This window comes from Lycorma delicatula, chromosome 8 (assembly GCF_047948215.1).
Source record: "Lycorma delicatula isolate Av1 chromosome 8, ASM4794821v1, whole genome shotgun sequence".
NCBI lineage: Eukaryota > Metazoa > Arthropoda > Insecta > Hemiptera > Fulgoridae > Lycorma > Lycorma delicatula.
The window spans coordinates 64,191,674-64,216,030 of NC_134462.1; the positions used below are offsets into that span (position 1 = coordinate 64,191,674).

Genomic DNA, 24,357 nt, shown 5'->3' on the forward strand with positions numbered 1-24,357 from the left:
GAACATAGATGACCTGTTTTGGATGTTTGATATATGTTCTGCCTTCTTTATAGGAGACAACAATATTATAGAAGAGAAGATCTTTAGCAGAAGAGTGTGAGTTCAGGATTCATACAAAGTTTTATATGTATTTTTGCTTTACACTCTGTCAGCAGGTTCCACTGCATTGTCGTGGATTAATGATGTCCTTATCAGTTGTTCTCATAATGCCTCTTACCGTAGTCATGTAGAAGTGTCATTAAATTTAAGTCTGTGTTTATTTGTATTTATTTCTTTAAGACAATGGATAATTTTTATTTTCTAGTGAGCATCACCTAGCAAATGATCATATGGCATGTCATAGAAATTTTAAGTATTTCACTACTTGTTTCCTACCTTTTTTTTATTAATTTTATTATTATTATTCTCTCTTGTATAAAAGTTAACATTTTGTATAAAATTTTATATTTTGAATGGTCTGTTTTTCATTTTGTACAGGACTTTTTTAAATTTTTTTGGTAAGATAATCATAGAAAGAAAATTAGCCAGCATGAGGAGACACTGCTCATCATATGTACTATATACTATGTGCAATATTACACTGCTCGTTTGATTCTGAAAGGGTTAACATATACTTTATCAAAAGTATTAAAAAACATGAAATAACTATCAAAAAGGGAAGAACAGAAATATTGAGATCTACTGATAACATTGTTCTTTTTGGCATGAATTAAAAGTAAATTTTTATAATTTCTAAGTGATATAGATTCATTGCTAGGATAGAAATTTGCTTTTAAAATAATACAAAGGTAAAGAAATCTGACAGAAAACAGGATAATGAGGACTTAATCATTAAGAAAAGGGAACACCAATCATATAACAAAAATTGCTGAATTTTGCTATTTAGGTAGAAATGTTCCAAACAATGAAAAAAGTAAGGTAAGAGTTCAAGTGAGAATGGCATTAGCAAGAAGAACTTTTGTACAAAAAGTCAAATATAATGTAAGATTAGAAAGATATTATGAATTTTTGTTAAATTTAGTCCTTTATGGTAGTGAAACGTGAACATTAGGGAACGTAAAAAGAAGGAGGCTTTCAAAAAAAAAAAAAAAATTATGTTGTTTCAGAAGGATGTTGAAAATTATGTGATGAAGTATGAAATTAACAACCACCACTCCTTGGCAGAATGGTAGTGTCGGCCTCCCAGTCAGGGATGGCATTTTTCATATGCTACAAAATTCCATTTCCATATCCCACAGACCAGCTTCAAGCTTACATGGTGAAATCATAAAGAAAAAAGAGTTGGGGCAAGTAGCAGAAAAAATATTACAATGAAATTTTATAAAAAGATGAAACTAGGCTCATATGTTAAAATACTCAGTTTAATTAATATGGTAATGGATGTGTAGAAAGTAAAATCTACAGGGAAAGAAAGAGATTTAACTTTTTTCAAATGGTTCACTGAGGATCTAGGTTATAGTAATTGTCAAGGTTAAAAGATTGACACAATAGAAAGGAAGATAGAGTAATATCAGATCGGTCAAATGACATTTCAAGAAAAAATTATATAATTTTTCCATAGAAAGATAATATAAGTTGTTGTTATGTGTAAACATATTTTGATGAGTTTGCTTATATTATTTAGAGCCTACTACATTGGTACTGGTTTTGAAACAAAGAAAAAAAGATTGGTGGCTTCCTTTTACAAACTTTAACTGATAAAAACATAATTTAAAAATTGAATTACTATGACATATGTATTAAGAAATTAGTGTTATTTTTCTTAAAAATAGTAATAAATGATACATTTACATTAATTATTGTTTGTAATTTTCAGAAAAAGGTTGATGATAAATCTGTTGTTAAAGTGAGTAAACCTGTAAAAGATACTAAATTAACAATTACTTCAGCTGTTCCTCCAATCAAAACCAAATCGAAGAGTGTTCCACCAGGTGTTGATCAGGTATAGTATTACATTTATTTTTAGTGTTACATGTTTATTTTTATTTATCATTTTGAAATAAAACTGATTAGACTTTTCTTTACTGTGTAATAAGTACGAGGTCTGTTCAAAAAATAACTGAACATTTTTAATTACGTACCAACAGAAATATTTAGTGATGTGCAATTGGCAGTATTGTGTTCTGTAAAATCTCCTTTGTAACCACATGTTCTTGGATTGTTGATATCTTGTTTAGTTTTTCTGTTATTGTTGTTTGAGTATAACATGTTTAAGTGCTAGTAGCGATTTTTGTAATGTGCATTTTTCGAGAGCAACAATACAACATAAAATTTTGCATGAAATTGGGAAAAACTTTCACAGAAACTTTTCAAGTTTTGAAACAAGCTTACAGAGATGATGCGAATGGTTTTCACGCTTCAAGAGTGGTCATCAATTAATTGAAGATGACCCTTGACCAGGAAGGCCTATGACTTCAACTGATGACACACACATTCGGAAAATCAATGATCTGGTGTGTGCAAATCGCTGATTGACTGTCAGAGAACTTGCAGAAAGGATTAGCATCTTGAGTGGATTATGCCATGACATTTTGACTGAAAAATTAAACATGCATCAAGTTGCAGCAAAGTTTATTCCTTTGTTAGATGACCGAACAATAGAAAGAACATTGAGTGGACAATTGCTGTTAACTCCTTGAACAAGCTAATGACAATGAAACATTCTTGCAAAGGATCGTAACGGGAGACAAAAGCTGGGTACGACATTGAGATAAAAGTTTAATCATCAAAAAATTGCACATATAAAAATCGCTACTAACACTTAAACATGTTCACTCAAATAACAATAACACGAAAACTAAACGAAATATCAGCAATCCAAGAACATGTGGTTACAGAGGAGGTTATGTGGAACAGAATGCTGCCGGCTGCCTATCACAAATAATCTTCATTGGCACTTAATTAAAAAAGTTCAGTTATTCATTGAATAAATCTTGTATTTACTATCTTCATGTAATGATAATTGTGTAACTAAAACTTATGTTTTGTTACATCTTTTCAGTACATTGCAGTCTTAGATTAAGTTTTAAATTTTCTTCATTGAATTTATTCTGATCATTTAGTTCTTACTTATTTGACTTACAAATTATAGAAAAATAATTTTTTGTGCATGATTTTAGTGTTTAATTTTGTCATTTATCACATAATATTAAAAAAATTAACTATAAAAAAAAATTATGTGTTCCGATGTGTTGTTTATTATTTGATGTACATAATGATATAACCCACTTGGTTGGTCTAGTGGTTTATTCATCATCGCAAATCAGTTGTTTAACAGCTTATTTTTGGTTGAAGGTTTTAGGTTCAAATCTTAGTAAAAGTTAGTTGCTTTTATACAGATTTGAATACTGGACAGTGGATGCCAGTGTACTTTGGTGCACTTGGTGTAGTATGGTGTACCACTAGTGTAGTTCAATTAACCATACATCTTAGGAATGGTCGGCCTGAGTTTATATAAGACTACACCTCTCTTATATGTCATACATATTATGCTCATCTCATTGGGCCAGAGGGGGGTTTGCTTATTGTTCACTAATTGAACAGATTGTAACATATACAATAGGAAAGAAAAGTAATGACATTTAATTTAGTTTTGTATTGGATTTATATTTTTGTGTTTTTTCCAGGATGTTTTACCAGAAAATATTCTACCTGATCCAGCAGTTGTTACAGATCAAACAAAAGTAGTGGTACCTAAAAATGATACACCAAATAAATTTTGGGCTTATGTAGAAGCATATTGTTCTGAAATAACTGCAGATGATGTTAAGGTGATTTGTTTTTTATATATAGATGAAGTGAGTGAGAGAATTATTTTTAAAAAATAGGCAGTTATTATAGATAATTTTATCTAAATTGAGTACTCTTCTTCATTTTTTAATGTATTTTAACAATCAGTAAAATGGTAGTTTACATTTATTGATTGATTCAACATGTCTTATTTAGTTATTCATTTCAAGAACTAAGTGTGTGTTGTTTTTCTTTATAATTTCTTAATGATTTTTTCTCCTCGAGGAAAGAAAATGTGTTAATGATTAAAAAATTACAATATTAAATATTTAAATGATTTATTTTCTGTATTTAGTATCCTGAAATTTATTTAATTGAATTTAAGAAAAATCAGATGAACTGAATGGTTAACATATATTTTATTGATGATCAATAAGTTTTTCTGCTAATGACAAAGATGTGATTAAATTTTAAGCATAACTTATTAGTGTATACCAGAAAAATAAAAGCAAGTTGATAATTTTTGAAGTTATGTTTTATGTGAAAAATTAAGACAAGTAATTGTTTATTTCTAATTGAATTTTCCAAAAGTTATTTTTTAATTTGTACCACCTTAGACCACAAATGAATGTACTGTAGTAGTAAAAAATTCACTTGCATTTAAAAAGTGTTGGGAAGAAAACTAAAAAAAGGTTACATTTTTATGTATTTATTAATTTTGTTTAAATTAATATCTATATGTGCTGAGAGAAAGTTATATATTAATCACATTAAAAGTTTTCATTCACTATGACATTTTATTTTACTTTTTATTATTATTAAAGAATTTGTTTTTATTTTAATTTAATTTTTTTAAAGAATTTTAAGAGCAACAACACTGATACAGATTGTTCAGCATTTGAACACATGAATTTTGTTTAAGTGCTAGCTGTTTAACTGTTATAAAATGAATTATGCTGTAAGTAAAGTTATTAAACTTATTCTTACTTATACTTGGAAGAAAAGTTCAACTATTCAGCTGGTTAAGACTAACAGAATAGTCTCCAAAACAAAATCTATTGACTTAAATTAAGAACATAAATAAAAGCAGTCTGCACAAAAGCAAATATTATAAATCACTTTCAACACCTTATCTACATAAAATTTAAACATTGTTGTTAACTATTTAATTTATATCAAATCTTTAATTATATCAGTGTATAAAAATATTGTAATATTTTTACATAATGGGATTTTCATAATCTGCGGTCCAATTCCAATTTCATTAAGTAATCTTAGATAATTTATAAATAACTTCAAATTTTTCACCTAATTGTAACTTTTAACCCACTGCCCTGTAATTGATAAGTAATCCTGCATTTAAAAAATGGTCTTTAGTATTTTAAAAATAACAAATTTCATAAATACAACAATTACTTATAATAAACATCATTAATGATGACTAGTAGTAGTGATGAGCTTAAAACTTTAAAATTAAAATATTAGCTTTAAACCTTTTTTTGAATCATCAGTTTGTTAATTGCCTTGATCTCCATTACTTTCTGTTTTATGCTGATTTTAACTTAATCATTACATTTTAAGTTATCAGTTTTAATATTCCATTCTTCCTGTATAGTATTTAGCCTCTACTACAAAATGTTAATCAAACATGGATGTCTTAATGTACCCTATTTAACTAACATAGTTCAATTCTTTAAAAAAATTTATCACAAACTTCTTTCCTTTCTTATTGTAATACTTATTTAATTCTTATTTTATCTAACCATGTAATTCTCTACATTTTCCTGTGTATAGTTCAAAACCCAAAACCTCTTCCAGTTATAATAACTTTTAATGTAACTAGCAGATAAACCAGCTGTTATTTTCTGCATATTTATGTTTGTTTGATGATTCTTTTTTCTTTAATTACTTGATTTAGTATCTTGAAGATCTAATTGCAAGTTGTGAAAAAGATGCAGAAATGATGAAGATACCTCCGTTAGGTAAACATTACACATTACGATGGGCTGAGGAAGATTTAGCAGAAGAAAGAGATGCTTCTGCTGTTGTTAAATTAAAACGTAAATCAACAGATAGTTCAAACATTACCATTAATAATAATAGTGGTTCTGGTGACAATCAGTTATCTAGTAATAATAATAGTAGCAGTACTGGTGCTAGTGGACCAAAGGAATTATTAAAGAAAGCTGAAAAATTATGGTAAGTTTTTTTATATGTTTATTTTTCTTTGAAGAAACAAAGAAAATTGTTTTGATGTATATGAATTTGTCAAATTTCTCCCCATTTTCTTGATTCATTTTGTTGCGAACACCGTATTCCAAATATGTGCCTTTATTTATATACTAACTTCAACAATTTGTATAGATCAACCACCTTCTAAAATTTGTTTTTGATGTGCATTTAAATAAACTGTTTTTAGTAGAAGACAAACCTTGTCTTTCTTTATTTCTTATGTATGTGCGAGGGATGTCAGTAATTAACAAGACAAATTGATGTAGAGAAAAACGATTTATTCAATGAAAATGAAACACACTACTTTTCAGTACAATATCTAGCAACATTTAGACACTTGGCCCACCATTCTGTGAGCTTTTGATTCTCGCAGCGTAGAAGTCTACCTTGCTGTTAGAACCATTCATGTACTGCTTTTTTGACCTCTTCATTGTCATCGAACTTCTTGTTGCATAAAAAGTTTTTCAGTGGGCCGAACAAATGAAAATTGGTCAGATGATGTCTGGGCTGTAAGGAGGATGTGGTAACATCTCCCAACCCAACTTCTCGAGTGTACCTTCCATTCTCCGAATGATTCTGAATCAACTGTTTTGGAATGTATCTCTAATACATTTTGCGATAATTCAGCAGGTCATGAATGATTGAATGCATGATTTCAACACTAATATTGTGCAAACTAGCAATTTGAGAAATTTTGATTTGCCTGTCTTCATGAATAAGATCATTTATGCAATTTTACAGCACAATAGTTGAAACTTCAATTGGTCTTTCAGAGCAATGGAGATCAGTCACACTGGTTTTGCCCAAATTAAACTGTTACGCCCACTTATACTGGTTACTGCAGTTTAAACACTTTTCAATATACTTGAGTATCTGCCGGTTTCACACCTTCTGATAGCAAAAATCTTATTACTGAACATTGCTCTTCCGGTGTACACATTTCAAGCGTAGCTGATATTCTGAATTTAACAAAAGAGGTTTTGTTTAGATTAACTATGATCAAACAACTGATTAAATGTGTTCCCAAGGTTGCCAACTTTCTTTTTCCTGTTTAGCCTCCGGTAACTACCGTTTAGATAATTCTTCAGAGAATGAATGAGGATGATATGTATGAGTGTAAATGAAGTGTAGTCTTGTACATTCTCAGTTCGACCATTCCTGAGATGTGTGGTTAATTGAAACCCAACCACCAAAGAACACCGGTATCCACGATCTAGTATTCAAATCCGTGTAAAAATAACTGGCTTTACTAGGACTTGGAACGCTGTAACTCTCGACTTCCAAATCAGCTGATTTGGGAAGACGCGTTAACCACTAGACCAACCCGGTGGGTTAAGGTTGCCAACTTGACCCTCAAAAAGTTTCATTGTCATTGAATGAACAGTTTTTTCTCTACTTCAATTTGTCTTGTTAATTATTGAACACCCTCATATAAGTAAACATAGAAGGATATAAGCCCAAAACTATTTTATATGAAAATATGGAATGGAAATGAAAATCTTATAGCATTTCAAAATGTGCAGCTGACCAGGTTTTAGCACCTTTCTTAAAATTATTATTATATTAATCAGCATAATTGTAAACATCAAGGCATGTTGAAAAAACAGTCTCATGAAGGAAAGTTACTTTATAATGAAAACTATGATGTAATGTATTCAAATATATATATATATATATATATATTGGAAGTTTTAAACTAATAGAGAATTTATTTGATTTTCAGTGTATGATGTATAGATTTATAAATGTTTATAATCCAAAATAAATTTAAAATGTATAGAAGATTAAACATTGGACAAAATAAATTATGCAGATTGTCTTTTAATGTAAAATAAATAAAAACTATTATTATATAGTTTTTTACAAATTCACCTTAACTGTTCTATTTTTGGTTCTTCCATTACTATTCATGTCTTGTTTAAGAATCAATGTTTTATAAATAATATCCATTTTCACCTCTTATAATATTTGTTGCTGTTCTTTCTTCTTTTGCTCATTCTTCCTACACCTACCATATTAATTTCTTTTACAGAGGCATCCTAGTGGTTTCCACCATTGAGTTATTCAAACACTGTTGTCACTGTTCTCTCATTCATCCTATTTTTGTATAAATTGCCTAACAAATATTTTTTTCTTCAATTTCAAACCATCACATTGACTTTCTTATTTAAATTCTTCTTTTTCTATTAATTTTCTTTTTCCTGTCATTGTTCATAATATTCTCAAGTACTAAGTGCAGTGTAGCTTTATTGATCATAGTTGCACATGAAAATTTAAATCTTGCAGAGTAAGCACATGTAGAGAAGATTGTAAAAATAATAATCTTGCATAGTTCTGCCCAAAAAAGACAGACATTCATTCGTTACTTTATTTTGTTTCTTTTTCAAAAAGTATTAACTCGTTTTAATTTAAAATTTTACAAAGGAAATTAATTATGAAATAAATAAGAAACAGAAGTAACTAAACTACCAAGAAACAAATTAAAATAAAATAAAAAATTATTTACAATTATAAATAATAATAAGAAAATAATTTTAATATACTGTAACAAAAAAATCATTAATAATTCAATGATTTCACTACCCACACTATTTTATCACAAATGTACTAATTTTAGTACAATGCACTCACTACATTTGTTAATTATCCACACAAGCATCTCTTACCACTATGACTCACTGCATAAGTGCATATGAAAAATACACCACAACACAGTCAACAAAACCCTTAATTAATAAACACTTAGCCAGTCACCATGACCCTTAAAGAAGGTTCCTGAATATAACAAACAATATTGCTTACAATATATACCACAGATAAAGAAACGTCAACATTCCAACTTGTAGAATCATAACGAACCACGCTTCTAACTTGCCCTGCTCAATTTTTTCGACCTTAAATTTTGCACAACTCAAGAATGACTCAACCAATCTTCATGAAATTTTCAGATGCACAGTTTGAAGGGCTACTACAGTCCTATTTAAATTTCAGTGAAATTGATCTATTAGTTGTGAAGATTTTCAAGCCACAAAATTTTACACATGGCCTATAAATAAATAAATTTATTTAAATTAGTAGTCCATATCTCTGCACTTAAATTTTAGCTAATCATATAATATAATATTTTTTTAGCCATTCCACAAAGTATAGAATTAAAGAACATTCTTACCTTTACTTTTTTCTAATTACAGCGCTTACAGGTACAAGCCGATCTTCAGTAATGTTTTTGTAAAATGTTTCTTCTTTCTATTATCGTATAAAAAGAGGAGGTATTTAAATAAAATATTGAACAAAGAGTTGTTTATATAAACATTTGATGTTTTATTTCATTTTTAAGAGTATTGGTGTAAATGACACGTACATATAGAATTTTTGTTTTAGTGCGAGGGAACGGATTCCTGGCCCGTTAACACAACGTCTTATTTCTGCATTGTTAGAAGAAAATATTAATATTACTCCTCTTCAGGATAGTGGTAATAAATTAAAAGGTATGATAATCATTTATATAGAATTAATTATAAAAATGCATGTTTTGTGCTGATATTCATTATGTTTCTTGTTTTTCTTCTTTCATCGTTCTAAAAGAGCCAATCTCAACTTTATTTTTTTCTAATTTTACTACTAAGCTGTTTATCTTCATACTCATCCACTCTTCTTCTTTACTAATTCTATTATGCTTTATCTTACTGATCATACTGCTTAAAAATCTCATTATAATTACCGGGATTTTACTGTCCTTTTCACCCACATTTCCTCTTAGGTCAAAACTGACAAGTAATTTTTGTACAGTACCTTCTTACACTTTCTAAAAAACCTCTTTGGATTAGCATAAACACAAGCATATGCAACCTATCATTAGATTTTTTATAGGGGAAGCCTATCATTTTTCAATCTCTGCAATATCTATATCGTATCATTTACAGTGGTAACATAGAGCTCATTTATAGTATTTCATTCCTACATTTATGTAATTTTGTTACTTTTTTTACTTTCCTGGCTTCATAGCTCTAGAGCTATGCTGCAGGAAGGGAAGTATGGTATATATTGAAAAAATGGGGTATGGTTATTTTGTATTTCTCGACGTTTCATGACCTAGGGACCCTAAAACAAACAAAAATTAGGGGTAATTTTCATTCGTACATACGTATGTAGATGCATTGGTGTGTTTGAAGCTTAACACTTTTAATTGGATAAACTCTTTGATAAAGTTTTGTACAGAAACTTGTGTATATGGAGCAATTTGTTGGTCAAATTTTGGAATCAGAATCACTATGGGGTGCGGGTTTTTTTGGAGGTCAATTATCTCAGAATTTTGCAAACATAAACCCACTTTATATTAAGCTCAGTACATGCATGCTTGCTTCTTACCATTTTAAAAAAAATATTTGCCCAAAAATTGGAAATAGCAATTTTTATTTATTGCATATTTTTTAACCAAAATTTCTTTTTTCTTCCTAGACAAAAAACTTAAAATTAAATTTTTTTTTTTAATTTTCCAAAATGTTTGTAAATAAATTTTGGTAATAATATTACAATAAAACTTTCATCATAATAATACCCCCACCCCAAAAAAGAAATCTTAGGTAACATTGGTTGTACATTTTTTAGTGAAATTTTTTTAGTTTCTTATATTTAAAATAATAAACATAGAAAAATCAACAGATTTTCTTGGAAAGCGATTTTGGTGATGGGGAGCAGAAAAAATAAAAAATACAATTTTTTGAATTTTTAATAGTTTTTTTTGTTTGTTTAAGCATATAATGAAAAAAAAATTATAATAAAACTTAATGTATAATTATGTAATAGTTGTAAGAATGTAAAGAGTAAATAAAAGTGGTAGGAAAGTATTACAATTTTGTGGTTAGATTTTTTTTACTGTAATTAGAAATCTCATCTCAGCTATCTGAATGTGTCGTAGTCGTTTTTTTATATTATCAAGCATTCGCTGACAGAAAGAAGGGTTAGGTAGTGTCATAACTTTGTAAATTTTATTATGATGGTGTAAATGCTAGCCTTATTTTTAAAATTTCTGATAATTGGCTGCAATTTTTTTGACATTGTGGTTGTTATTATCAATACCAAAGTTCATTAATTATGAAATTTTGCAACTCAATTAAAGCATTTATTCTAAAATAAGAAAATATTTCTTATTTAAGTAAGTAATCACTTATTCTAAAACAAGAAAGTAAATATTCCTCCCTCTCTTTTTATTTCTGTATGAGGTTTTTCTTAATTCTGAGAAGTATGTATATTTCAAAAGAAGATGATAAGTAAGCTGCAGTATTTGTCAACAGAGAAACGCTTCTCTTGGGTATGTAGCAGATGCTGTGAAAATCCTACTTAAAAGCATTTGAAGATGTTATTATGAATGTCAAAAGATTAAAAAAGTGTCTTGTAGTGTAAGAACTCATAAGTAGAAAAATTAAAGTGTTCTTAAAAAAGTTTAAATTTACATTTAAATTTTGATGCTTTCACCAGCTTTTTGGTTTTTGATATTCGTATTTATTATTTAATTAAAGTTCTCTTTCAAATTGTGTGATTATATATTGAATTTCTTTTTTTAACAGTTGAAAAACAAAGTTCAGTTGTACCTGATCAAGATGAAAATCCAGCTAAAAGGCAAAAATTAGATAGTTCATCAAATGCTACTGTTGTTGATAGTAAAGGTGGTTAGTATTTTATTTTATTGTATTTAATAATCACTCTTGATTTATGTTTGTGTTAACCTTTATTCCAAGAAAATTAATAAGATTTATACGCTTTTCATTGATTTAGAATTTTAAAGTTCCCTTCATTATAAATACACAATCAGCTTAATTAAATTAAGCTGATTGTGTATTTTCTAGCACATTTAAATATCTTGCCTTTTTTTAATTTCCATCATCGCTGACTTGCGATGTCTTGCTCTTTAAAACTTTGGGGGTTGGCTTCCCTACTGCCCTAGCCTATGAAGTTTTTCTTTCAGTGTGTTTTACACACTGAGCTGCATAATTTTTTATACCATACAAGTAAACCACACCACAAACACTATGCAGATTACAACAACATATACTCTTACCCAGCAACATAACATCTTATACTGTCTCTACTTACACTTATACTCGGTGGTGTTGCAATACCTTACGAAACAAATTTAACCCTAGGTGTAAACTATCGTGCCAAAGGGTGGATGGTTCTGCATAGTGAGTATCAAACTATATCCTCTGGGCACCTAGGTAAACTCAGTTAGTTCTAGTCTCTGTACGTGTGGGCTGTGCATAGGTAGTCCTATATTTCCCTGGTACTCATGGGACCAAAATTATTAGTCCTGATAAAATCCTATGATGGTTACTCCAACCATCTGAAAAACCACTACCTGATGTCATGTGAAAAGACCTTACTCAGCATTGACTGATGAGGATAAGTACTCTATCGAAGATAATAGTTTCAGAGAGATTTTATATGTCAAATGGTGACATATCCCATCCATAGTATAAAAACGTCCAATTTGCAGTTCTTCAAAAAAATTAGGAAGAGACCTCCCTTCAAAAGGTCTCACCTTTCCTGATAAATAAAGTAATAACAGGTTCAATTGGTTCACCAAAAAAGTCAGGAAATTGAGAGATGGATTGATACTGGTTGAGATGTTTAGTGACAGAGTTGATCACTCTTGGCTTTTCACCAATAGGATATCAACATATAAAAGCAATATGCCACAAATCCTTGAATTCCAGATGAGGAGTAATCTTTTGCTAGGATCTTTTGAACATCCTGTCAGTGAGATTGCCAATGAGCTTTGTCCCCAAGGTGTTGTAGAGATTAGACAAATTATGAAACATCAGCGGAATGGAGAAACCTACTCCCTCTCTTATAGTAACGTTTAACAACTGGAGAAAATAGCTCCAGTTAGGAGGTTACTTGTTTATTTGAGTACGACCATTCCTAACATGATGATGTTTCCAGTGTCAAGGGTATGGTGGCAACACTACATCTTGCTTGAAAACTATAGTAGGCGCTAAAGAAGGTCAACAATATTAACTGTCAAGAGAAAGAAAAATGTGCTGACTGTGGTGGATCACATTCAGCTCATTCACGAGATGCATGCAGAAGCTATCGTTTCCAGCTGCACAAAAAAGGATATAAAAAGACCCTGAACTTCTGGAACCTGGTTAAACCAGACATCTCTTTTGCTACCACTGCATCAAGACAAGCCCTGCAGATATGAATAATAAACAGTGTGGAACCTGCAATGAGTTAAAACAGCTTGTTCATATGTTATCAAGTTACTTCCCTCATAGCCACTATTTCTGTGCTAACTAAGATGAACAAGAAGTATTTGCAGCTAGTGAAATCAACGTTAGTGGGATCCCTCTGAAAGCCCCTGCCCCCAAAGTTTTGCTGTCATGGGCAGGAGTAAATACAGTTGGCAGTAAGCCGTCTAATAAGCTCCCTCTTAAAGGACCCCACACAAACACCCCTTCTGGATTATCATCTGAGACTTCCCATTTTTCAAAAACCCTCTCCATCACCTCAAATATTGGAGGATATGGTTGAGAATCCACCTGACCCCAGGGCAAAAGAGTTTATTAAAATTAAAAATTCTAAAAAGAAAAACCAGATCACCATGTAATTAATTTGATATATATCTGTAATTCTATATCTATAGTTACCTTCATTTATGAACATTACTCAGTGGACCATTCAAGGTCTTCAGTTTCGCATTGAAGATGTTAGAATATTAATGCACACACAAGATCCTTTAATAATGTGCTTCCAAGAAATGCACCTCCTGCAGCAAGATGCAGTTACACTCAGGCGCTATTTCTCTGAAAGGTATGACTGTCTCATAGATAGCAGTGAAAGTGGTGGGGTTGCTATCTTGTGGGACAGGGTGTCAGCTGCAAGCTACCCTCATCCCTGCTGTTGTCATAAAAATCTTTATCACTTTCAAATTGCATATCTGCAATCTATATCTCTCACCGAACTCTAAATTTGATACTCTAAATATACAAAATCTCCTTTCCCAAATTCCATCTCTGTCATTAATAGTAGGAGACTTTAATGCACACACCTTATTTCATTGGGCTCAACAGTATGTTCCCCTTGAGGAAATATATCTTATCTTACTGAGTAAGGTAAGACTTGGACCTCTAACTGCTGAATGATGGATCATGCACGTTTATGTCATCCTTGTCTGGTACATTATCCAACATCAACTTCTCCTTATTCTCACTGAGTTTACTCCTAATCTTAGTTGGTCTGTTTGTGATGACTTTTACAGCAGTGATCACAGGCCAATTGTTATTGCTTTTGGTGATGAACAAAAGGCCTTGGAGATGGATTGTTGAAAGAGCAAATTAGAACGGTTACTATAAAGCCTTCCTATCACACTTTGACAATAGTGTTGACACCCTTGATCAACTTACCTCTTTTAACTCTCTGGTACTTGAGACTGCTAGTAGATACATTCCACAAACATTTGGAAACTCTAGATATCCCTCAATTCCTTGGTGGATGATGATTGCCAAAATGCATTAGTAAATTATGGCACGTACTGCATAATTTTAACTGCTGACCTACAAATGAACACCTGAATTTGTGCCATAAGGCTAGAGCAATATGTCATCAGATATTCATAGACGCTAGGAGAGTTTTAGATGAATTACTTAGACACCATCTCGTACACTACTTTAACATCTACTGAGTGGCAGAAGCTTCGTGCAATTTGCAGATCACAGAAACAATCTATTCTTGGACTTCTCACAATGGAGAACTTCTGCAATCGCAACTAATTTGGCAGGTTGTTTTTGTTCAGTGTTTCTCATATACTAAAAAATTTCAAAGATATAAGATACAGATGAAAATAGTACTGTTAAACATTGGTGATTCAGTCTATGAATTAAATGCTTCCTTTACATTCGATAAGTTGTATACATTCACTAAAAAAACTCACATGACACTTCTCCTGGACCTGACAACATTTGTCTCAGTATACTCTCAAACCTTCCCAATTCAGCATACACCAATTTATTTTCGACACACTTTTTGCGTATTTATAATGTGTTGTTCTCTGCGCAAGTCTTCCCATCTGTCTGATCAGAAGCCATTGTTGTACCAGTACTTAAACCATACACCTCAGACTACCACCCTAACCTTTTGACAAGCACGTTTTTGCAAGTTGATGGAGAGAATGGTGAACCGCAGGATTAGATTGTATTTAGAGAAACATGCTCTTATATTTCCAGAACAGTGTGGTTTCCACCAAGGATGATTTTCCATTGACCTTCTGGTAATAGCTATCCAAAACGATTTTTTGCTCCATCATTGTCTTGTCTTGTTATCTTCTTTGACATCAGGAAGGTGTAAGACACGGTGTGACAACATGGTAGCCTAAACACCCTTATAGAATGGGAAGTCATGAGCAATATGCTTGGCGTTATTATTGATTTCTTAAATTACAGAACTTTCCTTGTTGGTGTTCAAGATTCTGTATCGAGTATTGTCACCTTGGAGAATGGAGTGCCTCAGGAAGTGTATTAAGTGCCACCTTGTTTGCTATAGCCATCAACAGTATTACTAAAAGTGTGCAGCCACATGTTTCATGTTCCTTATTTGTTGTTGATTTTGCTACATATATACTCATGTATAATATTAACTAAGGAATATTACATCTCACCTTGATGTTTGGTCCAAGGTAACCAAGTTTCACCTTCACCAAGCTTTAGTGGCTTGTTTATCTCACCTGAGAAAACTAAATGTGTAGTCTTTTCTACGAGACCCTTTTATTCCACATGTCTTTCTCACAGAGTCAATTACTGTCTCTTCTGATGTTATGTTTTTTGATTTACTTTTTGATAATCATCTTATAAGAGTCAGACACATGAAACAATTAAAAACGAAATGTTTCAAAATTCGAGATATGTTGTGAGACCTTAGCAACACCAATTGGGTAGCCAGTCGATCATCTATGTTCGATTTTTAATATTTCATTAGTTTTAATATTTTTTATATTTTTAGTTCTGTCCTGTTTGGATTACGGTTGTATTGCCTACTCTTCAGCATGTCATTGTGTTTAAGATGCTGGATACTGTACATCACACTTTTCTTCAGGTACTTTTGCTACAGGTACTTTTAAATCAAGCCCTGTTGCAAGCATATGTGTTGATTGCAGTGAGCCATTACTTTGGGATAGACTGGACCATCTGCTAACATCCTACAATGCTTGTTTTAAAGGACAGCCAAATCACTTGCTTTTTAAAGCAGTCCTCACAAACTCTCATTTATAACAGTATGAAGACCAGCCTCATTATACAGCACCAATGGGTGTTCATACTCAGCGTTTACTATACCTTTTAAATTTTGATACTCCTATTTTTCCCAACCTATCCATGTTCTCCATGGAGACTTGACCCCATAAATTTAAATTTTAATAAATATATGTAATAAAAAAGTCTTGAAACAACTCCTATCATCTTTCAGCAAATGTTTTATGAATTTCTCTTGAAGACAAACCCAGACGCAATAGTATATATAGATAGGAAATAGAATAACAAGTTAATAACAATAATAAGTTGGAGGCGCATTTGTAGTTATTGACAGAACCTATATCTTCCATCTGCCTAGTATCACAAGTATCTTCACTGCTGAACTGTACACCATCAATAAAGCTTTGAATATCATTAACCCAAAGTACCATCCTGTCCTTATTTGCAGCAACTCATGTAGTGCACTTCAAGCTTTAGAAGATTTGTATTCTAGACATTTTATCATCAGTGAAATCTATAATACAGTCGCTGGATTGAACCATCGCAACACACAAGTTAGTTTCTACTGGATCCCTAGCCACTCTGGAATTCTGGGTAATGAATGTGCACATTCTGATGCTAAAGACAATGTAGTCAACCATCTCTTTCACCATTACTATTGCTGACTTTATTAATTTTGTAAAACACATTCTTTGATCAAAATGGCAAGGTGACTTGATTGCTACAATAGGTTGATTATGACACATCAAGAATACTGTGCTGCTATGGAACTCTTCATATAGACAAATTCACTGAGAGGAAGTGGTCACCTGCCATTTGCAGTTAGATTCTACCAGAGCTGCTCTCAAGTATCTGACATCTTCAGAAAGCACACTCCTCTGTGTATGATGTAACTGCTGCTTTACTGTGCTTCCTATCCTTGTGGATTGCATATGTAATGCAGCCTTCCATTGTAAATTTAAATTACCAAGAAACATTTGCTATATCTTGAACAATGATAAGGAGGTTTTAGACCAGGTATTGTTATTTCTCTGAAGTATCAGTATGTTTCATAGACTTTAATATTGTTTTGCCATATGAAATCAACAATAATTTTTGATTCAAATTTTGTTAAGGTTCTGACCTTTTTTTTAGTGTAGTTGTAATCTTATAATTGTTATGGTTTTTATCTTAGTTTTTGGTAATTGTTTTGTTATCCAAAAACAATTTTACTCTTTTCAGACTTAGTTAAATTTTATTTGAGTTTATTTAAATTTTATATTTTTTGTTTGCTTTTCTTTCAAATAAATATATCTTATTTTTAAGATTCCGACTTGATATTAGTTTTAAGTGAGTTTTAATGGTAGTTTAGCTATAAGTTTTTATTTTTTATTATTTATTTATTTTTATTTTTTTGTTAGAATATATTTCTTCTGGGAAGTAATAATGCAAAATAGATAATAATAGTGCATTTCGTAGACACACACACACACACACACACACACACACACACACACACACACACACACACACATATATATATATATATATATATATATATATATATATATATATATATATATATATATATACACACTCACTTTGATAATACTGTAGCATGTCTTACAGACATAATCTTACAGACATGTCTATGGTTTTTCTGGTACATAATGTAAAAAAGTATACTGTGCAAGTAAATTTGTTTAGTACATATGTAATTACATACTGTACATTTTACATGCATATACTTAATCATTAAATGTGGTCTAGAACACTTGTTTACTTCTGTAAATGAATATTATGTGAAGAAAAAATTCTGTATGACAAGTATATACATTACACCAGAAGAAAGTTTTTGTAAAAACATGAAAAATACACAAAAACCTTATAACCGTTATATCAATTTGTGGCTAAAAATCAATGAACTGTTTCAGTATTTTTTTTATACTTTATTATCTAACCATCATTAATGCTGAATTCTTTCAAATTTTTTGAATTAAAATTTGTATTGTAGGAAAATATGTAAAGAAGTCTGTCTCGTATTTACTTGGCAGAAAAAACAGCCAGTGTGAATGGAGGATCTCAGTATAAACAGTCATACCCCACCGGGTTGGTCCAGTGGTGAACGCATCTTCCCAATAATCAGCAGATTTGGAAGTCGAGAGTTCCAGCGTTCAAGTCCTAGTAAAGCCAGCTATTTTTACACGGACTTGAATACTAGATCATGGATACCGGTGTTCTTTGGTGGTTGGGTTTCAATTAACCACACATCTCAGGTATGGTCGAACTGAGAATGTACAAGACTACACTTCATTCACACTCATACATATCATCCTCATTCATCCTCTGAAGAATTATCTAAACGGTAGTTACCGGAGGATAAACAGGAAAAAGAAAGAAAGTATAAACAGTCATATAAGGGTTGAACTTGATAAATTGACAAATGATCTTTTTGAAAGAGAAAAAGATGTTGGTTGTTTTGATATTTTGAATATTTAGTAAAAACCAATGGTAAAAATATTTTTTAAATCTGTTTTTAACTATATACATTTTAGGTGAGAATGCAGTACCTAATTATGTCAAGAAATTACCTCTATATCATACATCTGTTTGTTTCGAAAGAAGAATACGAAGAGGATTGGAAGCAGCTGGTTTCCTTGACTCCCAGCAGCCTCAGGTACTTATAAGCTAAAGAAAGACGCAGGTAATGTCTTCACTATTTTCATCAGTTATGCTAAAGATCAATTGTGTTTTTTTTTTATATAAAAAAGAAACAAAGAGGGTAGAAAAATTGTTATAATTTAATTTAGAAGGAAGATGAAAACTTGAAATATTAATGAAAGTAATTGGCATCTCTGAACAAACTGTTTCTCAGGTAGATAAACAGATTAAAAATGCTGGGACACATTTCTTATGGCAGTTAAACATTATCCATTTTCACTTAACAGAAATGTAACTTTTGATTTGTTTGATAGATATGAAGTAATATAGTTAATTCATAATTTTTGCATAATTGAGGAAAAAGATGAAAACTTGCTAGAAACTATTATATCTGTTCATGAACAGATTTCCCATTGGGGAGCACGATCCTTAATGTGTGCTCTGAAGTAAATGGAGTAAACGAAAAAATCACTGAAGATTTTACTGCAACAGCCACAGCCATAAAAATTGATTGATGGTCTAATAATTTAAGTATGATAAATTGATCCAGAAATGAACGACAGCCAATACTTTGCATTGATAAATTTGGGTGAACATGAAACACTTTTAATAGATTAAAGGTACTGAATTTCAGTCTGACTAGTTCACCGATATCTATTCATGTGGGCTGTGAAGATTGCTCCATTGTTATTTAAGGTTAGAAATGTACCAGGTTAGATGAGTTTGGCAAACTTTGAAAAGTGGATTAGGGAAAAACTTGTTAGCTTAACACTTAATATTAATTTAACAGAGTATTTTATTTACTGACACATAATGTCCTGATTTTCGCAATTTCTGTTAAATAAAAAAAAAAAAAAAATATTATTTCTTTAAATAGATAATATACTTATATTTTATTGCAATAGATTAGAGGTAATAATCTTTTTTTATTAAAATTACATTGTAGGCAGGAATAAGCAGATATTTTTACAAGAGTTAACACCTCATTATTTCCACCATTTTGGCTGCACACTATGCTGCATTGCTTGTTTGTCCATTGTTGGTTACATTCATTACTACCTATTACTTTTTAAGTTTTGGATTAATTTTTATTTCCTAGTTTGTTAATTTGGTACTGAGTTTCTCTATTCTTTAATTGATATGAATATTATCATTTAATTCTTCCATTGCTTATTAATTTTTTACTCTTTCGCCTGCTGATTACATGATCGCCCCTACAAAGTGTTTCATTACACTAATTTTTTTTTAATAAATATTATGAACATGTATCTGTATTTATTTTAGCCAAGTATTGTATAGTTTTGTGAAAAGAAAAGTTAATAAGAAATTTCCTCTAAAAGTATTTTTAAATTGACTTTCAAACATGCAGCTACAGTGAATCTTTTACAAATTTTTTTTTTAATAATTTTCGCTTTTAAATTATGTTAAGCAGAACAAAATAAGTAGAGTTAATTATTAAAAAGGAAACAAAAAATTGTTATTTAAACCTTTAGTACTCAAATGAAAACAAATAAAAGCATATAAAAATTAGTCATCTTTACTGTGTAGAAAAATTACATTAATGTAACTTAAAATGTTTATCATATCCCAAAAAAAAAATTTTACTTACTGTAAGAATTTAAACAAACAAAAGCAATATGACTAGCTGAACGTTTGGAAGTGTTATATTTGACAAGGTGCTAGCATATGTCAGATACTTAAGTAGTGTTAACTCTCCTAACTATATATTATAGCATGGCCATGACTAAAGTTGTATTAAGTGCTTATGAGAGATTACATCAATCGACTCAAGTCAAACCATTGAAAGTATGAAATTTTATACTGTTAAATATAATGAACCATACTGAGAAAGTTATGTTACTCAGAAGTTTTTCTTCTTTTTTTTTGTGAAGAAAGGAAGCATAGAATTTTATCATGCTTGTTGAAAATCAGGTGACTAATCAGTTTTAATAGTTACTATTTTGAAATATTTTAACATTTATTTTTTAATAACTGAAGAGGTTTGTGCTTTTTTTTTACACCGGTTTAGTTTAAGTTAAATAAAAACTGAAAGCAAGTAGTAACATTATTGTCTATTATTCTAGGTAGAAAGTCAGTTTATTTTCTTTTTCCTTTAGTTAGAAAAAACCTGTAGGAGATAAGAGTATTCTTTCAATAGTTTTTGTCAGTAAAAGTTTTAATTATAATCATAAACAAAGGCAACATTAACAACTAAGTAAATGTATAATATTTTTTATTATTTATAAACGTAAGAGTATAAAATGGGACATATTAATTCTTATTTCTAGAAATAAAACCATATTGAAATATCCTAGATAGAGGCAGGGCAGGCCCTTAGAAATAAACTATTCTATGAGAAAGATCTTATTTCTACTTAAATTTCTATCAGAAGTATTTCTAGCAGGCACATTTAAGTTATTAATTTTGGTGTTTGATGTTGTACATAATGTTTTCTTGTCTCTCCATGATTGAATGATATGGATCTTTTCTAATAACTTGGCTTTGTCTTTAAACATTTTTTTTTAAATCTCAGTTTATATAAATAGTAACTGTAGCAGAGGTTTTAAGAATTTTGATTGGGTCCTGTTTTTTAGATTATTTCCTGAAATGTGTGGAAATCTTAAGCCAGCCCTGGATATGAGGTCAACACTAGCGTAACTTACCTATTCCTTGAGTTCAGTAAAATGTATGAAGACTGGCCTAATGAAAAAAGCTATAATATGTGATCCTTAGAGTATTACTGTTAGTTTATATAATTATGAAATGAAAATATAATTCATATTCTTGTTGATTATTCATAAATAAATCCATATTGCGATATCTCAAATGAAATAGATCAGAAGTAGTGTATCCATTCTGACAGTATAAAAATAAGGGTGCTCAAGAAGCAAGATAAAAATAACTCCCTTTTATCTAAATATGAATTTTATGCCATATAATTTTGTGATTATCTTTTTTTTATCAGATAAGTAGGTATGTGTCTACAAAAAACCCTACCAATAATCCAAGGAAATATTAATATTAAAGATATGAAAAATAGTTCCTTTAAACAGTCTACAGTTACACATATTTGTGCTGTACAATCTTTCCTTTGTTATGTTATTTTCTTATTCATGTGTAATGAACAGGATTTTTTTTTAGGAAGAAAATGATGAAATCTTAAAGGAGATTAAAAAATGCCAAGAAGAACTAAGAAATTGTGCTCTTCATAATATTGGACAGTTAAAGCATGTATTAAAATTAGCTCAAGCTGAAGTGGCCAGAAATCAAGTCAGGAAAAAACTTAGACAGACCGATGCTGAAGTAAGTATTGTTTTGTTAAAAGAAAAAGTTTAAATGTGAAAGTTTTAGTCTATATTTGCTTTTTAGTTGAGGTTAAGTGAATTGTCCCATTCATTTGCATTTAGATTTGAGTACCTGATCAGAACGACGTAAAATTGGGTTTTTTAAATGTCCTTAGTCATAGATTTTTAAAATTAAATAAAATTGTAAATATTTACTCTTTTACTGCTGAATTCCAGTATATATTAAATTCTATTAATTAAACCACCTAGTATAGAATTTTTTTTTGTCTTCAGTCATTTGACCAGCTTGATGCAGCTCTCCAAGATTCTGTATCTAGTCCTACTCATTTCATTTTAGTATACCCCCTACATCCTACATCCGAAACAATTTGTTTTACATGTTCCAAACGTTGCCTGCCTGCACAATTTTTCCCATCTACCTGTCCTTTCAATATCAAAGCCCCTATTCCAGGGTGTCTCCCACAAGTTGTCTCTTCTTTTAACTATATTTTTCCAAATGCTTCTTTCTTCATCAATTTGGCGCAACACCTCTTCATTTGTCACTTTATCCACCCATCTGATTTTTAACATTCTCCTATAACACCACATTTCAAAAGCTTCTAATCTTTTCTTCTCAGGTACTCTGATCATCCGAGTTTCACTTCCATATACTCTTCAAACATATACTTTCAAAAATGTTTAAATTAATTTTTGATGTAAGTAAATTATATTTCTAACTGAAAGCTCATATTTTATCTGTGTTATTCGGCATTTTATATCACTCCTGCTTCGTCCATCTTAAGTTACCATATAACAAAATTCTTCAACCTCCATAATCTTTTCTCCTTCTATTTTTATATTCAGTGGTCCATCTACATTATATCTACTACATTTCATTACTTTAATTTTGTTCTTGTTTATTTTCATGTGGTACTTCATGCATAGGACTTCTTCCATGCCATTTATTGTTTCTTTTAAATCTTTTTTACTCTCGGCTAGAATTACTAATCATCAGCAAATCAGCATCTTTATCTTTTCACCTTGCACTCTTACTCCAGATCTAAGTTGTTCTTTAACATCATTAACTGTAATTCTATGTAAAGATTAAAAAGTAACGCGGGTAGGGAACATCCTTGTCAGACTCCTTTTTTTATTATGGCTTCTTTCTTATGTTCTTCGATTATTACTGTTGCAATTTGGATCCTGTAAATGTTAGCAATTGTTTTTCTATCTCTATACTTGAACCCTAAATTTTTTAAAATGCTGAATATTTTATTCCTGTCTACGTTATCGAATGCCTTTTCTAGGTCTATAAACGCCAAGTATATTGGTTTGTTTTTCTTTAATCTTCCTTCTACTATTAATCTGAGGCCTAAAGTTGCTTCCCTTGTCCCTATACTTTTCCTGAAACCAAATTGGTCTTCTCCTAACACTTCTTCCATTCCCCTCTCAATTCTTCTGTACAGAATTCTAGTTGATATTTGATGCATGAGTAATTAAACTGATTGTTCTGTATTCTTCACATTTTTCTGCTCCTGCTTTCTTTGTTATCATGACAATAACATTCTTTTTGAAGTCTGACGGAACTTCCCCTTTTACGTAAATATTACACACCCAGTTTCTTTAGTCTATCTATCGCATCCTCACATGCACTGCGCAGTAATTCTGCAGGTATCCTGTCTCTTCCAGTAGCCTTTCTGCCATTCAAAACCTTTTAATGAATGCTCTAGTAAATTCAGATCTCAGCATTGTTTCTCCCTTTTCATCCTATTTGACTTCCTCTTCTTCCTGTGTAACACCAGCTTCTAATTCATTTCCTCCACATAACTAACTACTCAATACATTCCATCCACCTATCAACCTTTTCTTTTGTATTATAAATCATTATACCATTTTTATTTAACACATTATTAAATTTTAATTTATGTATCACAAAATTCTCCTTAACTTCCCTATATGCTCCGTCTGTTATAGACGTTAACAATTGTTGTTTGCTTAAGTTTTGATTTTATCCATATTACAAATTTTACTAACTAGAAATGTTTATTTGTCGTTGGTAAATTAAAAAAGTTATTTTATTCCAAACCTAAAAACGTGTTTTACTCCATTCTTCTTAAAACCATAAGGAAGCATGAAATTTTTACCCTTCGATTTATAACTCCAAGAATTTTGGTATGATTTAATTTCACAGAAGGATTAGAAAGCAGGGATAAATGTTTTGTGAGCTG

At 30.6% G+C, this 24,357-nt stretch overlaps 1 protein-coding gene across 5 annotated transcripts in view; it reads left to right on the top strand.

Annotated features, from left to right (window-relative positions):
* Positions 1-24,357, top strand: part of Ada3 (transcriptional adaptor 3) — a 40,777-nt gene that overhangs the window by 12,457 nt on the left and 3,963 nt on the right. For 4 of the 5 annotated variants that reach the window (XM_075374283.1, XM_075374282.1, XM_075374280.1 and 1 more), the window contains exons 4-10: positions 1,817-1,942; positions 3,627-3,770; positions 5,648-5,928; positions 9,343-9,449; positions 11,529-11,630; positions 18,740-18,861; positions 21,987-22,148. In XM_075374283.1, the coding sequence (XP_075230398.1) occupies positions 1,817-1,942; positions 3,627-3,770; positions 5,648-5,928; positions 9,343-9,449; positions 11,529-11,630; positions 18,740-18,861; positions 21,987-22,148 (1,044 nt within the window). The remainder of the gene's footprint in view (positions 1-1,816; positions 1,943-3,626; positions 3,771-5,647; positions 5,929-9,342; positions 9,450-11,528; positions 11,631-18,739; positions 18,862-21,986; positions 22,149-24,357) is intronic. The other variant, XM_075374284.1, reaches the window with a different exon arrangement.